The sequence below is a fragment of the Rhineura floridana genome, chromosome 7 (genome assembly GCF_030035675.1).
Source record: "Rhineura floridana isolate rRhiFlo1 chromosome 7, rRhiFlo1.hap2, whole genome shotgun sequence".
Taxonomy (NCBI): Eukaryota; Metazoa; Chordata; class Lepidosauria; order Squamata; family Rhineuridae; genus Rhineura; species Rhineura floridana.
Window position 1 is genome coordinate 4776176 of NC_084486.1, and position 26672 is coordinate 4802847.

At 42.4% G+C, this 26672-nt stretch overlaps 1 protein-coding gene across 4 annotated transcripts in view; it reads left to right on the plus strand.

Moving 5' to 3' along the window:
• ERCC6 (ERCC excision repair 6, chromatin remodeling factor) overlaps nucleotides 1–25309 on the plus strand; it is a 76171-nt gene extending 50862 nt beyond the window's left edge. For all 4 annotated transcript variants that reach the window (XM_061634754.1, XM_061634755.1, XM_061634753.1 and 1 more), the window contains exons 17-21: nucleotides 4557–4702; nucleotides 4787–5467; nucleotides 16831–17008; nucleotides 17920–17998; nucleotides 19569–25309. In XM_061634754.1, the coding sequence (XP_061490738.1) occupies nucleotides 4557–4702; nucleotides 4787–5467; nucleotides 16831–17008; nucleotides 17920–17998; nucleotides 19569–20003 (1519 nt within the window). In that variant the 3' untranslated portion in view covers nucleotides 20004–25309. The remainder of the gene's footprint in view (nucleotides 1–4556; nucleotides 4703–4786; nucleotides 5468–16830; nucleotides 17009–17919; nucleotides 17999–19568) is intronic.
• The last annotated feature ends 1363 nt before the right edge of the window (nucleotides 25310–26672 follow it).

Below are 26672 nucleotides of genomic sequence, written 5' to 3' on the forward strand. Positions count from 1 at the left end.
CCGTATAGGGTTTTAAAGGTCAACATCAACACCTTGAATTGGGCCCGGTAAACAGCTGGTAACCAGTGTAGATCTACCAACACCGGGGTGATGTGATCCCGGCGGCGGCTATGCTTAATCAAGCGTGCCGCCGCATTCTGTACCAGCTGCAGTTTCCGGACCGTTTTCAAGGGTAACCCCACATAGAGCGCATTACAATAGTCTAAGCGAGAGGAGACCAGGGCATGTATTACTCGTGGGAGCAGATGTACAGGAAGGTAGGGTCGCAGCCTTTGTATCAGATGTAATTGATACCAAGCTGCCCGGCTCACTGCCGAAACCTGAGCCTCCATGGACAGCTGGGAGTCAAGAATGACCCCTAGGCTGCGGACCTGGTCCTTTAGGGGTAATCTCACCCCATTAAGTACCAAGTCGATATCTCCCAACCTTCTCTTGTCACCCACAAGCAACACCTCGGTCTTATCAGGGTTCAGCTTCAGCCTATTTTCGCCCATCCATCCAGTTACGGACTCCAGGCACTTGGACATGGTCTTCACAGCCAACTCTGGTGAAGATTTAAATGAGAGATAGAGCTGAGTGACATCCGCATATTGGTGACACTGCAGCCCAAAACTCCTGATGATGGCTCCCAGCGGCTTCACATAGATGTTAAATAGCATGGGGGAGAGGATAGAAGAACCCTGTGGTACTCCACAATTCAGAGGCCAAGGGTCTGAAACCTCATCCCCCAGTGCCACCCGTTGGTACCTGCCTGAGAGATAGGAATGGAGCCACCGTAAAACAGTGCCCCCTATTTCCAATCCCTCAAGGTGATTTAACAAGATACCGTGGTCAACGGTATCAAAAGCCGCTGAGAGATCCAGGAGGACGAGGAAGGTATATTCACCCCTATCCAACGCCCTCCTCATATCATCTACCAGGGCGACCAAGGCTGTTTCAGTTCCATGCCCAGTCCTGAAGCCCGATTGAAAAGGATCTAAATCTGCTTCATCCAAGTGTGTCTGTAGTTGCTTGGCCACCACTCGCTTTATCACCTTGCCCAAGAATGGTAAGTTGGAGACAGGGCGAAAGTTATTCAGCTCTTGGGGATCCAAGGAGGGCTTTTTCAAGATGGGCTTAATCACTGCCTCCTTGAGGGCTGATGGCATTGCACCCTCTTTCAAGGATGCATTTACCACTGCCTTGATCCCTTCGCCCAGTCTTTCTTTGCAGCTCATGATGAGCCACGAAGGGCAAGGATCCAGCAGACAGGTGGTTGGCTTCACAGTAAAGGGCACCTTGTCCACTTCCTCAGCGAAGAGAGGCTGAAACCGATCCCAACGGACCGGAGTGCAACTGGCCGACTCTGGCCCACCTCCTGTATCCACGGCGTGCGGAATCGTGCTCTTCAGGCGCTCGATTTTATCGGCAAAGTGTTTAGCAAATGTGTCACAGGAGGCTTTAGAATGCTCCATGGGTTCCTGAGCAACTGGACCGACCAGGCTTCGGACCACTTGGAACAATCTCCTGGGACAGCACTCTGCCAACGCAATAGAGGCAGCAAAGAATTGCCTCTTCGTTGCCTTTGTTGCCACTTGGTAGGCTGCTATTGCTGCTCTAACCAGTGTCTGATCGTCTTCAGTGCGAGACTTCCGCCACCGGCGCTCTAGTCGTCTCACCTCCTGTCTTAGACCCCGCAACCGTGGCGTGTACCAGGGTGATGTCTGAGTTCTATTCAGGGGGAGAGGACGTTTCGGAGCCACCCGGTCTACCGCCCCAGCGATCTCCCTGTTCCATTCCCCCACCAGGGTTTCGACCGGGTGTCCTTCAGTCAGCTCCAAATCCCCCAGCGCATCCAGGAATCCTTTAGATTCCATTAGGCATCTGGGGCGGACCATCCTAACAGGTCCTTGTCCCCTGTGGAGGGTATGCGGCATTGAGAGATTCCTATTCACCAGATAGTGATCTGACCATGACACGGGGTTAGAAGAGACAACCCCCATTTTCAGAGCACTTCCCTCCCCAGCCGAGACAAACACAAGGTCAAGATCATGACCGGCTACATGGGTGGGCCCTATATTACTAAGGTGCAGTTCCCAAGAAGTCATAGTTTCCATGAAATCCCGAGGGGCTCCAGTGAGGACGGTCTCGGCATGCACGTTGAAGTCCCCCAAAACCAATAGGTTGGGGGAGAGCATTCGTACAGCCGAGACCACCTCCAGCACCTCGGCCAGGGAGTCTGCTGTGCAGCGGGGTGGGCGGTACACAAGTAGAATCCCTAAACTGCCCTTTGGGCCCAACCTCCAGTACATGCCATCGATAAACTTGGTCTCGTGGAGTCGATATATAACTGCCACACCCCCTCCCCGCCTACCAGTCCTCGGCTGCTGTTTAGGTTTGGGGCTGATGCAACCATATACCACAGCAAGGAAGGTCTCAGGCGCCATGGGAAAATAGAAAAGTGTCCTTTCTTTCATTTGTCCCTCTGGACACTACCCCGCCCCCGGACTGACTGACACTGTAAGGTTTCTGTTAAGGGCTGGAGATATTTATTTATTTATTTAACAGAATGTATATACAACTTGATTGTGTAAAAAAAACCTTTAAGTAATTTACAATATTAACATTATCCATAAAAACAGTTAAAAAAACAAAAAAGACATTAAAACACATCAACGTCTACGTGTCTGGATAGGCTTGCTTAAGCAGAAATATTTTTAGCAGGTACCAAAAAGAATTCAGCAAAGGTGTCTGCCTGATGTCAATAGACAGAGAGTTCCAAAGTGTAGGTGCTTCCACTCTAAAATAATGATTTCTTTCAAGTACAGAATGAGTATTATGTGGCACTTGCGATGGTGCCAGTTCCTCAGATCAAAGCCATCTAGTGGATATAAGCACACTGTTAACAAAATTTTGCAGGCACTGCTTGTGTAAATATTAACATTTGACAGTCCTTTTGATGCTCCTTTTTCTGATGATGTAAAATAGTATTTGGTAGATGCTTGGGGTGGGAGTGGGGAGTTACTTCTATCTGAAATATGTGATTCAGACATCATGACCAAATATGGTTCAATAGCTGAGAATCTGCTGTAAGTTTGTATGGACCATAGTTTACTTCTAAACCAGAATTAGAAACCTGTTTCAAACAATAATTTCTGGTTCTGGTGTAGAGACAAATTATTGGCAAGTAGTAACCATTTTTTGCCTGATTTAGATGCAACAGCAGCCATGGTTGCCATGAACCAAGAAGCTGAGAAGGAGCCATATAAATCTCATATTCCTGGTGGACCAGCCATGGTTTGGCTTTGACATGTCAGCCAGACCAGTGTACATCAATAGCTTGTAGACATGAGAGATTGAGGTTCAAGTCATGAAGTTTTTTGGATGCCTAAGCAAACTTATTAGGCACATCACAGCATTATTGAGAGCTGGTACTTCCTTGTCATGTGCTGAAGACTTTTCTCTTTCAACAAGTAGAGACCTTATCCCAGTCTGCATCTGTGTTGGAATTGTTTTGAAGATACTTTTTAAGATGTTTTTAACAATTTTTTAAAAAGATGTTTTTAGTGTTTTACTACTTGCTTGCTTAGGCTCCTTCTGGGAGGAAGGACGGGATATACATTTTATTTATTTTATTTTATTTATTTATTAAATTTATATACCGCCCGACTAGCGATAGCTCTCTATCGCATTTAATAATAAATAAATAAAAACATGTGCTTGAGACATCACTTCAACCACTTCAGTATTTAGTTGCCTAAATCCATCATAAACAACTGTTTGTTGCCCTTTCCCATGTTACAGATATACTGGATTTGTCAGTGACTGAAATCTTGAGCAAGTATAGGGTGGAATTAAGCCATAGCAAGTTGTTCTTATTTTTACCCAAATTAATTATTCTGCCCTGTTGATACTGCAAGTAGTTTCTGAGCTTTTAAGTTTGTCAGACTTGTCCTTTGTATGCTGGATTTGCTGAACTCTTCCATTATGAGATGTTTAGATGCAAATATACAAAAAAAAGTATTGGTCAGGCAGCCCCTGAAGCAGATGCTATGAAGGAGACTAGAGGGAATTTTAATGTTAAAAAGTTCCCATAGATAGGTTAATGACAAGCATAGCCCTCCTCAGTTCCATGTTCTTACCTCCTCGATGTTTTTTTCTTTTTAATCTTTCCATTTCTTGCCTTCAACTTGTGTTATGACTTGTTGGGTTGAACTCTCTCCCAACTTCATACTGCATTTAGCTTTTTTTTCTTCCTCCTGTCCTCTTATATAGGGATTTCTTCTTTTTAAAACAAAATGCATAATTGTTTGTGTTTCCATTGTGGATAAACAGTGCCTTATGGGATATTTCTTTGGTGCATTGTGAGATTAAGTGCAGTAAACTCATATGGTTAACAGTTGGTGAGATGTTTAAAAGTTACTGAAGTAAATCAGAGCATCTGTGTGAAACAAGAGGCTTGTTGCATTGTGTAATTGTTCTCAAGGGTAAAATTTGTATCATTATGTTTGTGAGCCTCATATTTAGTGCTTTGAACAGAGAAATGCACATCTTCATGCATAATACTATTTTTTCAGACAAATCTTCAAACAGTTTCTAACAAACAGAGTGTTGAAAGATCCAAAGCAAAGGCGCTTTTTCAAATCAAATGATCTCTATGAACTCTTTACATTGAGCAGTCCAGATGGAGCTCAAGGGACTGAAACCAGTGCTATTTTTGCAGGTATGTCAAAGGAGGAATTTTTGCATCTATACACCAAAACATGGGATAGGAACAGCAAATGATTTTCTATGTAATTCATTTCAGGGACTGGTTCTGATGTTCCAGCACCAAAATGGCAGTTGAAGCATAAAGTTGCAAACCACTCTGATGCTTCTAAAAGACGGCACCATCTTGCAGAACATACCTTACCCACATGCACCAATCTGTCAGATTCCTTCTCAGAAAGACATGTAAGTTCACATACTGCAGCAACAGAAGCAGATGAAACTATCAAGCTCAGCTCAGAAACATCCGAATGGACTTCCAGTCTTCCAAAAGATAATGCTAAGATGATGGCAGCTGCTCATATAGATTTGTTCACTGGAGTGGAAGAGAAATGTTTAGAATCAGGTGAGGGATCACAGTCCAGAGCACAGCTAGGGAAGAAAGAAGTATCTGAAAATAAAGCATGTTTGAATTCTTTACCAATTGGTGACACGAGTGTAAGTAGTGAAAGGCAGCATAATCTCATACATGAGAAAAATAGTCATTCCCGGAAGCAGGATGGAAATGAGCAGCTGAATAATTATTGCAACAAGCATACTTCAAAAACTAAACATGAATGCAGTTCAAGGAAGCCCAAATGTTCTCAAGATGCCAGGTTTGAGGGTAAGCGAATTCCTCACCTCGTGAAACACAGAAGGTACCGAAAGGAAAACAATGAGGAAGAGAAAGATCCAAAGAGAATTGAAGACTACGTTTTGGAGAAACTTTTCAAAAAGTCAGGTAACTAGCTTCTTATGCAGGATTTTGTAAATTGAGTACTAAGTCTGTGATAGACACAGAAGGCCCATTAGAGCCAGTAGCATGTGACATTGCTTTTCCCCTCTGCAAGGGTGGGGGACCTATTAAGTTGGTCCGCCCCCAGAGACTAATGGATCCGGATGGTTTCCAAAGGGCTCAGGAGTTTTCCGGCTGATAGGGCTGGTGCTTCTGTTGAAACCGTGGTTGAGCTGTGGAATACAGAAATGACTCGGGAGGTTGACATGATTGCTCCTGGGCGCCCTCTCCTGTGTAGAGCTCATATGGCTCCATGGTATACCCCAGAGCTGAGAGCGATGAAACAATATCGGAGACGGCTTGAGTGCAGATGGAGACAAACTCCTAGTGGATGCAATTGTACACTGGTAAGTGCCTATGGTAAGCTGTATTTAGGGGCAGTAAAGGCAGCAAAAAAACAATATTTTGCTGCCACTATCAAATCAACAATCTGCCTCCCAGCTGAGCTCTTCAGAATTGTCTGGGGGCTATTACACTCTGCCCCCAGGGACATGGTAGAACCATCTGAGGCCCACTGTAATGAATTTGCTAGACACTTCCAGGATAAAATCTTTAGCATCTGCCAGGACTTAGACTCCAGTGTTATAGCAGGTGAATCAAGCGAGGTATCCAGAGCACAGCCTTGTCCCAATTTCTTGGATGAGTTTCAGTTGGTGCATCTTGAGGACATTGACAAGGTGCTTGGACAGGTTTGTGCAACCACTTCTGTGCTGGATCCTTGCCCTTCTTGGCTAATAAAAGCTAGCAGGGATGGAACAGCCGGCTGGGCCAGGAAGGTGATTAATGCCTCTCTGCGAGAGGGGGTGGTCCCTGGCTGCCTGAAAGAGGCGGTAGTGAGACCACTCCTGAAGAGACCTTCCCTGGACCCAGAAAATCTTAATAACTATAGGTCGGTAGCAAATGTTCCATTCCTGGGCAAGGTCCTTGAACGAGTGGTTGCAGGCCAGCTCCAGACACTCTTGGATGAGACCGATTATCTGGATCCATTTCAGTCGGGTTTCAGGCCTGGTTTTGGCACAGAAACAGCCTTGGTCGCCCTGTATGATGACCTTTGTCGGGAGAGAGACAGGGGGAGTGTGACTCTGTTGATTCTTCTTTATCTCTCAGTGGCTTTCGATACCATCGACCATGGTATCCTTCTGGGGAGACTGGCTGAGTTGGGAGTGGGAGGTACTGCATTGCAGTGGTTCCACTCCTACTTGGCGGGTCACCTCCAGAAGATGGTGCTTGGATAACATTGCTCGGCACCCTGGACTCTCCAGTATGGGGTTCCGCAGGGGTCAGTTCTGTCCCCCATGCTGTTCAACATCTACATGAAACTGTTGGGTGCGGTCATCCGGAGCTTTGGAGTGCATTGCCATCAGTATGCTGATGACACGTAGCTCTATTTCTCATTTTCATCTTCTTCAGGTGAGGCTGTCAATGTGCTGAACCAGTGTCTGGCTGCGACAATGGACTGGATGAGGGCTAATAAACTGAGGCTCAATCTAGACAAGACTGGGATGCTACTAGTGGGTGGCTCTTGTGACCGGATGGTGGATGTCCAACCTGTCCTGGATGGGGTTGCACCCCCCCTGAAGGAGTAGGTTCGTAGCTTGGGGGTTCTTTTAGAATCATCTCTGTCACTTGAGGCTCAGGTAGCCTCAGTGGCACGGAGTGCCTTCTACCAACTTTGGTTGGTGACCCAACTACGTCCCTATCTGGACAGGGATAACCTGGCTTCAGTTGTCCATGCTCTGGTAACCTCTAAATTAGATTACTGCAATGCAATCTACGTGGGGCTGCCTTTGAAGACGGTTCGGAAACTGCAGCTTGTGCAAAATGCAGCAGCCAGATTGGTAACCAGGACCAGATGGTCCGAACATATAAAACCGATTCTGGCCCGCTTGCACTGGCTGCCTTTATGTTTCTGAGCTCGATTCAAGATGCTGGTATTGACCTATAAAGCCTTACACGGCTTGGGACCACAATATTTGATGGAACTCCTCTCCCGATGCGAACCCACCCGTACACTACGTTGAAGATCAAAGGTCCTCCTCCGGGTGCCTACTCCGAGAGGGCCTTCTCAGTGGTGGCCCCCAAATTATGGAATGATATTTGTAACGAGGTGCGCCTGGCGCCAACACTGTTATCTTTCTGGCGCCAGGTCAAAACTTTCCTCTTCTCCCAGGCATTTTAGCATGTGTTCTATATTGTTTTAAATTTTTAAATTGTGTTTTAAATTGTTTTTAAAAGATGTATTTTAAATTGTATTTGTTTTTAGTTGTTGTAAACCGCCCAGAGAGCTTCGGCTATGGGGCGGTATACAAGTTTAATAAATAAATAAATTGCTGCTGAAACATTTGCAGTGGCTGCCCATATGACATTAGCTAGGTTCAAGGTTTGTATATTAATATACAAAGCCCTGAAAACTTGGGTCCTGGATACTTTAAGGACCACTTAAACTCTTATATCCCAGCTTAATCCCTGAGAAGTTCATCTACCTTCAACTAGAAGTTGACCATTTAGTGCCGCTGGTCCTATACTGTGGAATTCCAGCACACATTTGGCAGGCATTCTCATTGCTAACTTTCAGGCATCTCTTGAAGACCTTCTTGTGCCACCAGGCCTATTGCTGTTTATATTTCTCAAGATGAGCCAGTCATATTTATTATGGTATCTTACATTTTATTGTACCTGCATATATTGTTATACACCACTTTGATATTTTATATCGGTGGGTGGCATATAAAATAATAAAATAAAATGTCATATTATAGGATACAGTGAGGATAAGCCAAAGTTTGCAACATGAATAATAATTAGAAGGGTTGAGTATATTTGCTTCTTTTCAGGTTAAAAAAAACAAAAGAAGGAAAAATAAAATTATCATGAGGAAAATAAACTTCTCAGAATTTGAGCAAAGAAATACATTATCCAGTGAACTTCCTTATAAACTCCCCTATGGGTCCCCCCCCTTTGACATTCTGTATGGATCATACTAATCCTTGTAGTCCTGTTCTGATACTGATCTTGGGGTTTCTGGTATTAAATAATGAATCAGTCCAACTAAGCTCTGTAGAATTTAGTTTGTATATAAGCTCATGCACTGCTGTAGCCTATGTATGAATTAATTAGGTGCCTCGAGTCAAGACTGGCTTGGTAATTCCTGGGATTTTTTTAAAAAAACTACCCCCTATCGTATTTTTTTTCACCTCAGGGCAACAGTTTACTTCCTGATTGAAAACTGCTTTATGTGTACAATATTCTATTTCTATTCAGTTTTGTTTAACCTTTGATTGCACACAATGGGAGATTTGGAAACTAAACTGTTGCAGGGTTATGTAGATGAGTGGCAGAAATGTTAACAGATGTAGTGTAATGCTGATCAAATCAAAATCTTGGTTTGATTTTTTTTTAAATACATATAAATGTTAAACAAAAGTAAAACTTTTATTTGGTGCAGCATTATTTGTACTACCATCTTTAGAGTCTGACGCTAGTACTTGGCAAAAGCTTATAACTCACCAATTTCCTCTTCTTACAAAACATGCCCATGATGGGCAGGAAATAATTGATCCCTTGATCATATAATAATATGTATAATTGAGCTGTGTGTGTAGGTAGGTATAAAATATACAATCACCTACACACATGATTCTGCGTTTTGTGCTTACATGTGTTGCACATTTGAAGATCATGAAAAGGTCTGTTGCCTCACTGAACATTAACCTTTTGCCCCCAGGTATTCCTAACCTACAGCTCCCATCGACCCAAGCAAGCATGGCAAATGGCCAGGAATGATGGGAGTAGTAGTTCAGCAACATCTAGAGGGCCAAAGGTTCCCCACACCTGACCTACATTAACTGTCTGAGTGGCTTCAAAGTCACATTTGTTTTCTACCTCTGCTCATACTGAAAATTAAAAAGTAAAAATTTCTGACTCTTAGTTCACTGTTCTCACTAAGTTCAGTCTCTGAAGTAAACCATACGACAGACAGGGAATCAGAGTTGGGGGAAGTTTGCAAGTGACCTTGTTGATGCATTATATCCAGAGCTAGAGCACCCCACAACAGATGTTATCCAGCCTCTGGTTGAAGACCTGCAGCCCACCACAACCAGCCCAAATAATTGGTTTCATTATCAGGCTGCTCTAACCATCGGTGTTTCTCTTAATGGTCATTCAAAATCTACTCTCCTGTGAGAAGTCTGTTCCCCCTCACTGGACAGAGTATTCCAGAGGAGGTTAGACTAGTACAGAATAAAGTAGAACTATTGCTACTTGTGATGTGGAAACTATGGTTTTCTCCAGGTAGCATGCCATCAGGTGAGTTACAGTGCCACCTAGTGTCTGAAGACAGGAATGTACAGGAGTCAAGACTTGAGCTGCTCCTTCTGGTCCTTACACCAGTCCATTCTTGCCTTAGTCCAAGGCAAATCTCTCCAGCCTTAGCTTTGCTAATTCTTTGTTTCCTGTGAGCATTCAACTTGCTGGTTGTGTAGTGGTGTGTGAGTTTTGTTTTTTCTGATGGCTTGAAGCTTCTGTTTGAGTGAGAGTTTTCTGTGTTTGAAGCTTGTGTGTGTTGGAGGTTTTTATTCCTTTACCGCAGTGTGGCTCCCACCCCTTTTCCCTCCTCCTTTCTTTGTGGTGCTCGCAGCTGCAGTCCCGGAGTTTTTGCCTCGACTCCCTCTCTTCCAGCGGGACTTTCCCTCTCCCCATTAGCCCCTTCACCCTATCCCTCATCTTTTCTCCGGGGCTCAGGGCTGTGGCTGCAGCTCCAGACTTCTTAATGCAGCCCTTCTTCTCTGGGGGGCTTCTCTCCTCCATGGGCTCACAGTGGTGGCCCTAGTGTTTTTTCCTCAGTTTTCTGGGGGGTCTGTTGCACAGTTCCCCATATCCCTGTCATCCAGGTGGCTCCTTCTCAGGCCTGGCCAAGCTTGCGGCTGCAGAGATCCTTATTTTCCTTGCGTAGCCTCCAGTTCGGTGTGGGATTCGTTCTGTGGACTCTGGGGTTTTTTCCATTTGAGCTCTCTCCTCAGCCTTATACCTTGGCCGTTTTCCTGCCCTTTTTTAGTCCGGTCACCATTTTGGTTTTGTCTTTATCTGTCCTCTACCCACCATTTTGGATCTTGTAATTTTCCTGCTCTCTTTTCTCTTGAGTTTCCATTGCTGACAGAAAAAAAAAAGTTGTGTTGCACTTTCCTTTTCCTCTACTCATTTCTCCTTTAGTCTCAGACAAGGGGAGGGGAGAGAAATCCTATTTCATCTGAGGCCTCATCGCACTCCTCCACCATATGTATCTGCCCTGGTCTCTTCTATTCCACTGCACCCTTGCTAACTGTGTGTGTGTGTTGAAGTTTGGATACCAAAGACCTCCCCACACCACACTACTGTGTGTGTGTGCCCTGGTCTCTTCTATTCCACCACACCTCACTACCTGTGCATGTGTTGAATTTTGGATATTGCACCCCTTTACCATGTGTGCATATCTTCCTGTGTGTGATGTCTGGGTGCTGCACCTCTCTGCAGTGTGTACATCATGACTGACCAAGCTCCAATGGTCACCTTTAATGACCAGTCCTGCGAGTTGGCACCATCTAATATTGAGTCACTTCAGGCCCTAAGGTGCAAGGTATCCAAGCATGGGCCTTCCAAGTATACCAAGAATTCAGTTCTATCTGCAAAGCAAACAGTGGCCAGGCAGTCTCACTATTTTGACTCCTCTAAACCCTGAGAGGAGGGGAATTTCTCCTCAGAAATTGCTCGAAAGCAGCAGTGTTTGTTGGAGGAGGATATTCATGGTCGAGTAAAGTTGGCAGCACTCTTTGGCTGAGTCTTCTGGCGATTCTTTGTCAACTGTCTTCATCTGTGCAGCCCCTTGTCCGGCTCCCTCCCTTACCGAAACAGCCCTGGCCGTCCTCTGTTACAACTCAGCCGCTGCCATTCTCAGCTGCAGCTGGCCCTCGTTAGTATGATAACTGTGGAAAGGGTTTCGCCTTTTCCCTTCAGATCAGACAGGGATATTGGTCAGATATATGCCATAGTCTTCAGCTTAGGATTTTTCCTGCCCTTTTGATTGAAGGTACTAGGATATTAAGTTCAATCGTTCTTAGAAACCTGATTCACTCTCCCCCAAGGCCTGAACAGCCAGCAGGCCATTTCCATGGGCAACAGCACAAGAACCTGATGGCTTTTCTAGAGGGCCACAGTCAAATAGACATATGAATTGCCTCATGAGTATATAAAGGTTATTTCTAGGGGATGACCCTCTGATATTTTTATTTGGAAATTTTTCTAAGAACATCAGCACAAAGCCTCAGTTTCCTCTTCTGAACAGCTGTAGTCCTAAATAAACTGAATGAGTAAATAATTGGATTTACCTTATGAGTTCTTGAGGAGTTTGATGAGTCTCCTAGAGATGACTTATTGTTACGCTGCTGGATAAATAAATAAGATAACATAAAATTAAGACGAGTTTGTATTTTCAAGTTTTATGAGGCTTCAGCCATCTCTATCCCGATATCGTAGTTCCTGTTCTTTTTACCAGGGGTTTAGTTTATTAGCCAAAGGAACTCCTAGAAGGTGGCAGTTGTTCAGTTAATACTTGCCTTTCACCATCAGGTCCCTGGGCGGCTTATAATAGTTTAAATTCCATATTAAAATATTTAAAACAAATTAGCCTCTGGTAGAGCTTACTTCTGTATAACTTGTATAACTTGGCTAAAGTTTACACACAATGGTAGATGTGTCCTGAGATTATATTCTGCTTCTCTACCTGTGTATAGGCAGTTGGGCGGGGGGGGGGGGACATAGGAACAAACCACGTATGCCTTAAATATAAGTTAATTTGATTTTATTTCTTTCATAGACAGGTAGTCCATCTAGACCGTTTTGAGGTTGTTGTCAATAAGATTGAAAGACACATAGGTGCCTTTTTTTATACTTCCTAAGGCTTCCAGGCCTTCAGTTACTGTTTTCTGTTCATTTAAACAGCAGTTTAAGTTGGGACTACTGGCACTCTGCAGGTTCTCTTTCCATGGTAATATTCTGTGATTGCCTGGAGACCTGGAGATGTACAAGGTTTCACCCAGCTAGAGCAGCTTCCTTCTCTGGCTGCTCTTGTAGCATTCAGGAGGGTTGGTTGCCTGCATTCTCTGGTGTCCATTAGTGATGTTCTATCCTGATCATGGGATGTTGAGCAGATATCTTTATCCCAGCATTCTGGTTATTGTGCAGGTACTTACCAGAAAATGTTCCTGAGTATTTATTTCCTTTTCTGTACATATCTGTACATCAGATATAGAAACATGTCTTGCTGGATCAGGTCACTGGCCCATCTAGTCCAGCATCCATTTCTCACAGTGGTCAATCATATACCCATGGGAAGCCCACAAGCAGGACCTGAGTGCAACAACACACTCATCTCTTGCAGTTTCCAGTAACTGGTATTTGAAAGCATGCTGTCTCTGTCTATGGAGTCAGAACATACCCATCATGTCTAACTGGTGTCCTTCAGTTCTGGACACCACACTTAAAGAAGGATGCAGACAAACTGGAACGGGTTCAGATGAGGGCAACGAGGATGATCAGGGAACTGGAAACAAAGCCCTATGAAGAGAGACTGAAAGAACTGGAGAAGAGAAGACTGAGGGGATATATGATAGCACTCTTCAAGTACATGAAAGGTCACACAGAGGAGGTCTGGGATCTCTTCTCGATCATCTTGGAGTGCAGGACACGGAATAATGGGATCAAGTTGCAGGAAGCCAGATTTCGACTGGACATCAGGAAAAACTTCCTAACTCTTAGAGACGTACTACAGTGGAACCAATTACCTAGGGAGGTGGTGGTCTCTCCAACACTGGAGGCATTCCAGAGGCAGCAGGACAGCCACTTGTTGAGTATGCTTTAATTTGGATTCCTGCACTGAGCAAGGGATTAGGCTTGATGGCCTTATAGGCCCCTTCCATCTTTATGATTCTATTATTCTATTCTAGTTACCATTGTCTAATCCTCGTTAAAGCCATCCAAATTGGTAGTTATCACTGCCCTGGGCTCCTTCTGGAAGGAAGGGCAGATATAAATTTAATAACTAACTAGCTTAGTTTAGACAATAGTGAGGGTTGTCAAGTAAGGAAATCCCTAGTGTTTGTGGATTCCATGGTAGTGTATTGCCGTTCTCCAACTGCCCTAAGCTCCACAGCAGTTCTGATTGATTTCTGAAGACAATTGTCGCTGAGACATTCCCTTCATTCAAGGATTCATGAAGTTCAACTTTCAGTATTTTCGCAAACTCTTCCTTTTAATTCAAACCTACTTATGTAGGCAGTGCAATCTCTCCTCTAGATGCCTCATCATGCAGTTGCTATACTCTTTAAACAGGATTGAATGTTTCCAGGTGACCATACGGTCCAGTGCTAGTGGGTTCTTAGCAAAGTCATCTAGTATTGGTCAGGCTCCATGTCCTTTGTGAGGGATGTGAGGTCTTAATGGTTCATCGCGAGGGTTGGATCTTATACAGTTACTGTAGCCTAACCTTCTGTAGACAGACACCATTATGGACCTTTGCTCAGCACTCAACCTAGCTGTCAGGTCCTCCAGTTCACTGTTCCAACAATGCCTCTGCTGTCATGAGTAGTGGAAAAGATATATAGTAAGAACACACCATAGTGCTACTATCAGTCCATTCTGGCCAAGTCAGCCATATTTGTTTCAAAAAAGTAGCTTGGAGATTCTCCACCATGGCATCTTTCAGTGCATCTATAGATGCTGTCTCAAGGCTCTCTTCTGCTTCCTAGTCTGCCTTGGCTAATCATCCCAGGGGCCAGTGAACATTCAGACCTAGTCAGGCTGAGGTTGTCATGGTGTTCTCTGAAGAGGGCTGGTCTCTCACAGGATGTGATTGACACCAGCTTAGTGTGATTGGCACCATCTCATTGGCCTTCCATGAAATGCTTCTACAAGTCTAGACACACTTTTGGTGTTTTTGAAAGAAAGTTAAGCCACTCGGAGCACCCATAGGCTTGTATAGGATGGGTGTCGTTGGACCTCAAACTCAACACAGACAAATGTCACTTATGCTCCTTCAAGGCAGAGCATCTTGGCAGCGAGATGAACATCAAAGTAATCTGGTTCAGCAGACAAGTGATACTATGAGAGTGGAGACTGTATTCTGAGGTATTCTGCCAAGTGCAATGTAGGTTCAGTCCCAGGTCTGCGGATCTGTTCACTTCGAGTCAGAATACTGTTTTCACCACTCCTTCACAAATTATCATGAGATGAAAGCTGACGTAGTTCTGGCTCCTTGGCCAAGCGGTCTGTTCTACGCCTTGCCTCCTTCACTCCTGGTGGGATGGACTTTCAGCTGATTCTTCACGTTCCATACTGGCCCCGCTGGCCATAGTATTTGGATTACCTAACTGTGTCAGTCATGGATCCGGGGAGGTTGCCAGAGATGCTGGATTTTCGGTCCCAGGGACACTTCTGGCATCAAGCTCCCAAGTGGTTGAACCTGATGGCCTGGTTTTGAGCAGTTAGCTCATTGGGGTTTTTCCAGGGTGGTCATTGATACCATCCTGTCCAGGAGGTCTTCCTCAATCTGGATTCACCAAAGTTCATGCTCAACCTTTTCCTAGTGGTGTTCTTCTCAGCGGAGGTTCTTCTCGGGGAGTTCACCCTTCCAGGGCCACTGTACCACAGGTCCTTAACTTTTTCTATACAGGCTTGAAGATGGGCTGAGACCTAACACTCTGTGTCGGCAGGTTTCTGTCATCTCTTCCATTTTGTCTGCCAGGACAACATTCACTGCACGGCCATCCTTTGGTTCTGCCATTGTTTTGTCCCTATCCAGTTCTTCCTCTGGAGAAGGCTTGGCATTCATTAGATGTGCACAGGGTTCTCAAAGTTCACTTTGCTTGTACCTGGGTTATTTGCTGGACTCAAGTCTCCTTTCATTGAGCTTGCATTTCTCTGGTATATGAGTCCCTGAAGTTGCCAGAACCCAATGAGGTTGGTGGCCACCATGGCTACCCTGGCTACTGACACTCCACTTGTGGACATTTGTAAGGCCACTAATCTAATCATTGCATCTAATCATAATGTATTTATTCAGCTCTACAAGATAGATTGCTAATGGTTCTGCAGACGCCTCTTTTGGGAGGCGCATTTTATAAGTGATATCTCATGTTTACACAGCCTGGGTGGACCCTTCCCTACTGGGACTGCTTTAGTACATACAGTGGCATGCTATGTAGGGGGAAAGGACCACTAGTCTCACCTGAAAAGTGGTTTTCCCAGGTATCATGCTGGGTGGGCTGCCTGTCAGGTTTTATCCATACACATATTGCTAAGGCTGTTTTCTACTTGTTAAATTAATGATGTTGTGAAATGATCAAGGTTTTATTGCATGTCGATATTTTGCTGCTCCTGTTGTGTGTGCAGTTCTTTTTCCTGTATGTTCTTTTTGTGCTGTGTGTTTGCTATGCGACTGCTGTCAAGATATCCTTCTTTGGCCTTGTCTGGAATGGATGAGTGAGGACTGGAAATAGCAGTTCAAGTCTTGACTCCTGTGCATTCCTGCCTTCAGACACTAGGCATGATATCTGGGAAAACCACCTTTCAGGTCAACACTCCGTTCTATTATCTTACTGGCCTTTTTTTTTTGCATTTGGATCATCCTGCAAAACTTAAGAGATATTCAACTGCAGCTGGCATGCAGAATTTGGTTTGCTTCACTGAAGCAGATATTGAAACTTCATTTTTTAATCTGGGAATTCCTCCTTCTGTAGCTTTCACAAACCATTGACTCAGAATTTCTGTTTTGAGTTTAAAGCAACAGAATACATATTCAGGATGAGATTAATTTTGTTTGAAATTTGAGATGAAAAATCCTCAATTGCTAATGAAGGTTGCTTTTCCTCATCATAGAGAAGTAACGTACTTTAACAACAATTTAATCCTGAGGCATTTTAAGACTAACAAATGTTGTGTGGCATAAGGTTTCATGGACAAATGTATTTCTTTGGTAATACTTGGGGAGGTGAAGGGACCTTCCACTCTAGGGTCATCTAGCCAGAAATAGCTTCTTGGGAAAGTTTTCCTTCCCATAAAAGGTATTTGGGAAATCTTGCAAAGTTGTTTTATTGTTGTACCTATCTCTCCTGGTGTTAATCGTGGTATTATAGAGTACTAATTCTTTCATTTGTACCTGTTCTTCTGTAATAGAAAACTGTCTCAAGGATTGCTGCAAACTACAATACCTAAGTCTCTCCACTAATATTGTAGAATGTGTTTAATTGTTTTTTAAGCAAGCAGTGTCCCTCCTTTCCCAGGAATACACAGTGTAATGAAGCATGATGCTATTATGGAAGCCTCCAGTCCAGATTATGTGCTAGTAGAAGCAGAAGCGAATCGTGTTGCTCAGGATGCCCTCAGAGCCTTAAAGATCTCTCGACAGAGATACCATGGAGCTGCTTCTGGTGTTCCTCCTGGTTGTCCAACAAGAGTAAAGTAAGGTCTATGGTGCCACTTTCATTGGCTTTTGCTAGTTTATATATTTGGGCTATTGTTTATTATTTATTTGATTTATATCTCACCTTTCCTCCCAGTAGCAGCCCCTGGCGGCAAACAGAAGCGCTGAAAACACTCTAAAACATCATAAAAACAGACTTTAAAATATATTACAACAAAACTTCCTTAAAAACATATCGAAACAGCACATCTTTTTTTTAAAAAAAGCTTTAAAAAATATGCCATATCTACAGAGCAGAATTTTGTATCTTGACATTTTACCTCTGTAAAGTTTACAGAAAGGTGAATAGCCAACCAAATTTTAGTCCCTTCTGACTGCATGGATTCCCTGCTTCAGCCCTTACAATCTCCCACAGAGCAGCACTGAGCTGGGCTAATATCTAAGTGGAAGACTTGCAGTGTGTGCTGATGCTGTCCTGAGCTGCTGGAGGAGATAATATGCACCTTGAGAGGGTGATTTTCAGATTTATAACCATTTCTAAAGCTGAGGCCATATAACATTCCTGCTACCTTATGAGATTAGGTAATAATTGTTCCCATTTCACAGATGGTAAACACAGCTTGAAAAACACTGATTGGCCCAATGCATTTGCTGCTCAGGGAGCCCAGGTCAAACTCCAAAGTTGTATAGTTCTGATGTTCAAAATTCCCTCCACGGCTCCTAGGTGCCACTGATGAAAGCTTCAGCCTTTGTATTTACAGTAGGCTCTCAGAACCATGACTGAAACCATCACGCAGGGGGTGAGGAACCTCAGGCCTGGGGACCTAATGTATGCTGTTGTTGGGGCTCTTCTCAAGCCATATCCTTCGCCAGCCTTGCTCCGCACCCATCTCGAGTGTTTGGTGTGATTTTTAAAGAATTTGTCTCTTAATTCTTTGGTATATTTCAGAAGCAGATTTGGTCAGAAGAGGAACCCAACGTTGGTGATGTTGTCTTCCTCCTCCCCATCTACAGGAAAGAAATGCAAGGTGAAACATGACATAATAAACCTACAACAGTATGCCGCATTTTGAAAGCTCCCAGCAGAGATTATCATTTGCTTGCTAGCTGGTCGTTCTAGCTCAGTTAAACTTATTAAACATTATCCCTTCATTGCAAAAGAGGGTGAGAACATGGCTTGCATAAAAGCCAAGTAAAAATGCCATTTCATGTCAACCTAAGTGCAAAAGAAGCCATACCTGTCTTATTTAATTCATTCATAGCATATATTGATGATATCAAAATTTACAAAAATGTATTTAAAGAATCCTTTCCAAAGTGACTGCCATTTTAATATGACATATGATGTATTTTTCAGTTCCGTGCTCACATGTGCACCAACAAAACACATCTTCTACTGTTCAGTTTAAAACGCTTTCCATTGACACACATATGTAATTTGGTTAATAACTGCCAGAGAGATGATAAAATACGTTAGAAATTATTATAAATAATATTTGTTATATTTTAATATAATTATTATGGTATACACACACACATTTCTGTGTGTGTATGGAAATAGTAAAGTTCTTGAAACATTTTTATTATGGAAATTTAGGAATGTGGGTGTTCATAATGGGCTAGATCCAGATTAGCCGTTCTGCAAATGAAAAGGTCCCTTTTCATTCACAGAAGGCACCACAATCCAGCAGAGGCTGCCTGCTGGGTAAAGTGCGGATAGTGATCTCCACCAATCCCCAAGCCACTTCTCATGCTTTTCTGAAGGGCAAAGGAGGAATCTGCAAAGATTGCCTCCCACCCCCTTGCTCCAATATGAGCAGGCAGAACTCTGCTGAGCTTAACTCTGGATGCAAGCTGATAATTGATGTCTTCATCATGTGTACTTTTGTTCTTTTTTTGGTCAGTAGTCCATTGTATTGGAACCTCTCTTGTGGTCACAATTAATACTGTATCTAATCAATGAGAACAGTATGGGAAAGGGCTGGCTAACACTACAGCAGTCTCAGTATGCAACTGAAGATGCTGATGCAATGTTTGTTACAGGTTAAAGTCTATCTTCTGTCTTTGATACACAAACTTAGACAAACACATCATCTTCTTACCTAGTGTTGTATTTTGCAGCATACATGTAAATTGTGGTATTTGGCACTTGCTGTGGCAGTGAAAGTATGGGAACTTGTACAAGTGGAATGCTACCCAAAACTTTCTCATGAAATCATCTACAGCGCTATGAGTCCAGGCTCTCACCAGCTTCCCATTGTATAGGCAAGCTATTGCCTCTTCACCGACTCAGTCCTATTGGAAACGTTTTCCTAAATATGCTTTTCTAGATTTTTGCTTCATTTAATATGACTTGAATTGATAAAATAAATTTTATTGTCACCCTTCATTTTTACAACTACATTAGTAGGCTATACGGCCACAGAGATTTCATGGCTGAGGAAAGATTGGCCTGTGAATGTCTGCTCTCACACTTTCTTAGCAATTAGCCATTTACAGTATTTCATTTTTTTCCTTGTTCTAGCCATAAATGGCTAAGTTTTTCACAAGGGGGTATATGAGAGAATTCCTTCAAGACATCTCAATTTCTGTTTGCAGGATGTTGAGAGAGGGAGAGAAGAAAATAAAAACAAAAGTGTTCCTACTGTTCATTTTGATGGAAGAGTGCAAGCAGGAGAGTTTTCTTCAAGTACCCTGGATTCATCATCTCTGCTAGCTAAAATGAGGGAAAGAAATCATCTGATTGTACCACAGAGAACTGATAATCAAACGGAGGAGAATCTCCAGCAGGCAGGAGTTGCACCCTCTGTAGCAACAGAACATTACAAGTTACTGATTGATGTCCGAAACTTCATAGCGTTCCAGGCCCATGTGCCTGGTCAAGCTAGCACGCAGGAAATACTACAAGAGTTTGAATCAAAGCTGACTGTGGAACAGTCTTCTGTCTTCCGAGAGCTCCTGAGAAACCTCTGCACTTTTTGTAGGGGGTCAAGTGGGGAAGGACTGTGGAACCTAAAACCAGAGTTTACCTAATGAATTCTTTTAGGATGCATAGATCTTATCAAACACTCAATTGTCTTTTTACTGTGTTCATCATATGTAATGATGCTATGCTTAAATACTTCTATACGCTGTTTTACACATGCAGTGCCATCTACCTCGTAATGCAGCAGAAGCCAAGCGTTTTTTAAAAATCTTCCAGTGACTGGGACTCCCAATGCCTAATTTATAGCTATGGATTTCCATTCAGCTTTCTGATAATCTAAGGCATGAAAATCGGAAAGCACAAGCTGTTGGTCTGAATGCATATTGCACATGATAACATCTTAAATAGGCATCAGATGCTTGATCATAGCAATTAACAACAGTAAGAAGAATTGTTTTCAATCCTGAAATATATTTCCATTTCTTATTTTTAGGAAGTATAACCTGTATATAACTTCTCCTGCTGCCAGAATTTAATTGGATGATCTAGAAACCAATATCCTATCTGGGTGTTGGAAATTATGATGGGGCAGATTTCCCTCTATTATCAATAATTCAGACACACACACAGTTATGGATCCCTTGAAGCCATTCATTCCAATTCCTGTCCTGCCCTGCTCAGTTACTAGAACCCATGTGCAGTCATGGGCTTGCAGCATAGAGAGAAATCATTGTTTTCTCTGGTTACCAAAAGAACATGATTTTGCCAAACCGATAGAGGGTGCCTCTCTAGGTGGGGGTCTGCTAGGAACTTGGGCACATTTTGTTACTTCAAGAACTGTGGTCAGGTGATCATTATCTAAAATGCAAGCTGAACACCAGCAAAGGAGATTAATATTTAATTATTTATTCTTTGCCCTGCAACCTTAATAGCTGAAGATATTTAAAAATTATTTTGAGTAAAGAATGGCATGTTGCCGCATGCTGGTGGCAATGTATGTGGTTGACCTTGAAACCTTGAAACATCTAGAGAAAAGAACATGGACAATTTTGTTGGGTGATTGTTGTGATTTTTTTGAAATTTGCATTGAATAGTTATATTGGCAAGCCTCAGATTATTGTTGTTACCTTCTTGAGTCATTGCTCTGTTCAGTGAAATAGTTCAATTCATAACTCTTTATTGCACGTGAAAACAAATGTCCGTATGTGTCAAAAATATCGAGAACCATAGTATTTTAGTCATTCATCTAGAAGATCAGCTTGAATTTAATGGCTATCCAACCATTTTAGTCAAGTATAGATCCAATAGTGCCTCTTGCAGAGCTTTATAAATGAAATATACATTTCCTTCATAGCAATCTTTTTTTAAAAAAAACTCACCTGCCCTTTACTATTTCTATTTCCAGGGCATGCCCTTCAGTTTGGCTATTTCCAGGATAATTAATAATGATATGCATGGATAAAATCAATAACATCAGTAATGTTATCAAAATATCTTTCACGGATGAATCCACAGGTTGAAAACAGAGACCACACTTCAAATACTTGAGGGGCTTTCACACAGAAGAAGGCAAAGACTTGTTCTCTGCTGCATCTGTAGCTGGGACAAGATTGAATGGCTTAAGTTATAGGAGTATTGCTTTATTTGCATGCAAATAAGCCAAGAATAGCATCCACATGTGAAAAATCTTTAGAGTTGACTTGTGTTGTGGAAGGACTAGAGGTTGCTTTCATTTTCTTTCAGGAAACCATTTTTTTCCCTGTTGGCTAGTTCATACAAGAGCCATAAACAAGTCTCCATATGGCCAGAAGGGTCATAGCTAAATCTTCAGAGAAACCTCTTGATGATTAAGAGCAATCCAGCAATGGAAACATAAATTACCTTGAGGGGTGGTCACTTCTCCTTTGCTGGAGGTCTGGACAGCCATTAGTGAATGGTGCTTTAGCTGTGGGTTTCTTGCATAGGGGGGTGGACTAAAATACAGTATTGTCCCCAAAGCTTGAATTATTCTCAACTGGATAGCCTCCTCGCTGGTCAACTTTTCTCCATATCAATTTAAAAGTTGCTCTGCAACCTTCTTGATTTCAAGCATGAGCAGACTGGTTCCTTTATAGTTTTCAGTGGGGTCATCTACTTCACTTTGTTCCAAATGCAGAGCTTGGAAAAGTTACTTTTTTGAACTACAACTCCCATCAGCCCAATCCAGTGGCTATGCTGGCTGGGGCTGATGGGAGTTGTAGTTCAAAAAAGTAACTTTTCCAAGCTCTGTCCATATGTTCCTTAATACTTAAGCCCTTCCTCTAAACTTAGTAATCACATATGCACTTGAGAACATGTAGATTTGCTTGTTAAATCAGCCCCACACAAAAATAGAGGCTTTCAAAAATGCTAGCTTGGAGGCCTTTGGTTTCAGCATCCTAACCTGGCAACCTAAATTTGACTTCCAGGACTTCTTCACTACATTGCCCAGTATTACTGGCACCTGTGTATAGAATGCCTACTGGCAGTTTTCTAGCACTCATGCCTATCAATATATCTCATTATTTTCCCCAGGCAGGTAACTTACCATCCAATAAGCACACTTTTTATTTCTTTTATGTATTCATTGAATAAATTTATATCCTGCCTTTAGAAAATCAAACAAGGAGAGGCTCATAATATAAGCAAATTTATAACCATAATAAACATTGTTTAAACCTAGAAAATACACCATAACAATAAAATGAACAAATAGCATAAATGAATCTATCTTTCTCATTACTGAGTTTCTAACAAGACATTCATGCCCTTGGTGCTACTCATGCCCTTCACAAGGAAAGGATATCAGTTCATGTGAGAGATGGGACAATCCCTTCTACCTTACTTCCCCCTTTTTTAGAATGATATGACTGCTTTTCACATGATGAGGATCTTATTCTCTGCAACAGCACCAAAGCTGCCATCATAATATTGGGACTTAGCTTTGATGCCATTGAAGGTCTTCCATTGGTACTTTTAAGCTTCTCATTAGAGCTGAAGTGAATATTTGCAACTATTTGAGAGTCAACACATTTTCCAATTTTGCTATTCAAATTCTGATTCAGAGATGTTTGCCTCAGTTCAAAATTTGATTGCTTTAGGCTCATTTAATGAACTTGTGAATGTCATAGACTAACGTACATTATCAAATACAATATATCTGTAGTCTTTGGGGGAATCCTGGATTTTTTGAAAATCTATCAGTTTTGAGAGACAGATTGCCCTGTTACAGGAATGGTGGGTGTTGTAGGGAATAAATTAAGGGTCATGAGAGCCACTAAACACAGGTTCCTTGGCAGACAAGCTGATGTGGAAAGTCCCCTGAAAGTAGAAAGTTTGAAAATCACTTTAATACTCCAGCCATCAGTACTGTCAAGGGCTAAATACAATTATGTATGCATTATCAAATACTACAAAATATCAATTGATATTTCATAATTTTGAATCAAATACTATTGTTTGTCAAGTACAAATATTAGATATTCAGAAATTATTCAATAAATTTGTCCATATAACTGAATATTTGGCAGCAATATTTGCCAAGGAGAATTTGGGGGATAATTAGGGAAAACAATACGAACTTCCGCTCTAGAGAACAATACACAGTGTATATAAAGCTTTACTGCTTTCTATTGTTCTGGCTCACGCTCAGGCCAGGTTTTTGCTGGAGCCAGAAAACTGGCTGAACTATCCATTCCACTTCAAGCTGCAGGTGGAAGCCCACTTCCATACAAATAAATCCAAATGGGAAAATAGCATATCCAGGAGCAGGCAAGATTAGAAAGCTTGTTTTGCTATGCCTAATTATTTTTGTGGGAGTTTGATACAGAAGAGCATTCTGGTACAGACTGGAGTCTCCAGGTCCAGTCTAAAGTGATACAGGTGGGATGCAGGTTTACTGCCTCAGATTTTAGGGTTCTCTGTGTTTAAAGATATACCCAAATATATATGGGAAGTTAGCTCACCCTGCTTTTATCCTACCTTCTATTGTTAACTTCATTAATTGGAAGCAGCTTCCAAAAAGAAATTATTGGAAGCAACAGCTATCCTCCCCTAAACGTGTAGTGCCAGCTCAGTCCACCCAAGCCTCTCCTGACTGATTCACCTACACAATAGTCACATTATATGATATCACAACAGTTGTGTGAGAACCAATAGTCTGGTTTCATTTCACTTACCAGCTCAATCTCTAAAGGTGCAGCATCTTGTGGGCAGGGATCAAGTGTGTCTTTATGATGAAATAATTGCCTGGCCAGGATTGGGGGGAAGAATCAGGGGGGAAGAACTTAGGTGATTAATTACACTCATGGGTGGGCAAAAGGCCCAGCAGCATAGAGGTGGGGCCAATCAAACAAGTCCCACCAGATCACCACCCACGAAAGGTGATTACATGGGAAAGGCCAACATACTTCACCCCTGTAATGTTTCACTTTTCATAGTTTGTTATAATCAGTAGAACAGGTAAAGTTTGGAAGATGTCTATAAATTTGGTATGAAGAAAAAGGGAGTGAGTTAGAATGTTAAGAAATGCTGTGTGCTGATTCCTGAATATAACTGGGAAGACTGAGGAGGGAGTGGTTAGATGGGTAAAACAGCCAAGATTATACTTTTATTCTCTGGGGAAATTGAGGAAAGAATAAGAAAAATGAAACCAGTAATCTTTATCTTGCAACCACCTGATTCCAGAACCTGAATATAGAGTAAACTTGTTTATATTTCTTACATCTGTTAAATAAATAAACTTCATTTATTTTTAACATACCTGATCCTTGGTCTAGTTAGCAAATAGGACAAGTTTAACTGTGACTATACATAGCTCTACAGTAGATTGACATAAGGCAAATAAGAGCAGAAATGATTATTAGTGGTGGCAGCGAGATTCCCATCAAAACAACAACCCATAGCTGAGATCTTTACAGACTATAAAGTATCCAGAAGGGTTGAGGCTTTTTGGTGCCAAGACAGTTTGTAAGCAAGTCTGCGGGGTGGGGAAGAAAATAAGGACCCTAGCAACAGCTTTACTTAATTTGATGTGTGAAATTAGAATCTCTACTTGTGCCTAGTAGTGTAGTGGCAAATTTAGAAGTCCAGGGTTCCTTTATGAGTCATCAGGATTGGCCTCACAGGCCAAATTTGATAGATGACTAGGAGCACCCGCCTGTCAATCACATGACATTATTATCCAACCTACTGATCAATTGGTGGGATGGCTCCCATGACTGGAATACAGCAACTGAAGGATACAACTTGTTCAAGAAGAACAGAAGGAATAAAAAGGGAGGTGGAGTTGCGCTATATGTTAAAAATATATATCCTTGCACAGAAATACAGGAAGATGAGCTTGGTAGCTCCACCAAGAGGATCTGGATTAAAATTAATGGGGCAAGTAATAAAAGGAATGTGGTGCTTGGAGTCTACTACTGACCACCCAACAAGGAGAAGATGAGAATGTAACTTTTGAAAAGGAAATTGCCAATGTTTCGAGGAGGCATGATGTAGTAGTAATGGGGGATTTCAATTATCCCGATATCTGTTGGGAGACAAGTTCTGCCAAACACGGCCCCTCCAAGAAATTTCTGACTTGTGTTGCAGATAACTTCCTCCTACAGAAAGTAGAGGAAGCAACCAGAGGATCAGCTATCCTGGACTTGATTCTAACTAATAGAGATGATTTGGTGGATGAAGTGGCAGTTACGGGAACTCTGGGGGAAAGTGACCACACCATACTTGAATTCTTGATTTTAACAGAAGCAAAAGCTAAGAGTAGCCATACGTGCACCCTGGACTTCAGGAAACCTGATTTTAATAAACTCAGAACAATTGTAAGTACGGTTCCATGGCAAGCCACCTTAATCAGAAAAGGAGTCCAAGATGGGTGGGAGTTTCTAAAAAAGGAAATTCTAAAAGCGCAATGGCAAGCAATTCCAACAAGAAAAAAAAGGGGGAAACAACAGAAGAAGCCAATGTGGCTTCACAAAAAGCTTAGAGATGACCTGAAAACAAAAAAGGACACATACAGGAAGTGGAAAGAAGGCCAGGCCACAAAGGAAGAGTACAGGCAGGTATCACGGAATTGCCGGGATGGTGTCAGGAAGGCTAAAGCTGAAAATGAGCTGAGGCTAGCGAGGGATGCTAACAGCAACAAAAAAGCTTTCTTCAGGTATGTCCATAGTAAAAGAGAAAAGAAACGGTGGCACAGCTACTCAATGAGGATAGCAAAAAGATAACAGATGACAACGGAAAGGCAGAAGTGCTCAATTCCTACTTTGGCTCAGTCTTCTCCCAAAAAAGGGTCTATGACCCTCCTGGGAAACATGAAGTAGAAGGGGCAGGATTGGACCTTGAGATTGATAGACAAATGGTCAAGGAATACCTAATCACTTTGAACGAGTTCAAATCTCCAGGGCCTGATAAACTGCATCCTTGAGTATTGAAGGAACTGGCTGAAGAACTCTCAGAACTGCTGTCTAACTTTGCAAAATCATGGAGGACTGGTGAAGTGCTGGATGACTGGAGGAGAGCTAATGTTGTCCCTATCTTCAAAAAGGGCAAGAAGGAAGAACCAGGGAACTACAGACCAGTCAGCCTAACATCAATCCCTGGAAAAATTCTGGAGCAGATTATAAAGCAGTCAATCTGTAAGCACCTTGAAAGCAATGTCAATCCTGCCAAACTAATCTCATCTCATTTTTTGATCGGGTAACTTCCCTTGTAGACTGTGGGGATGCTGTGGACATAATATATCTCAACTTCAGCAA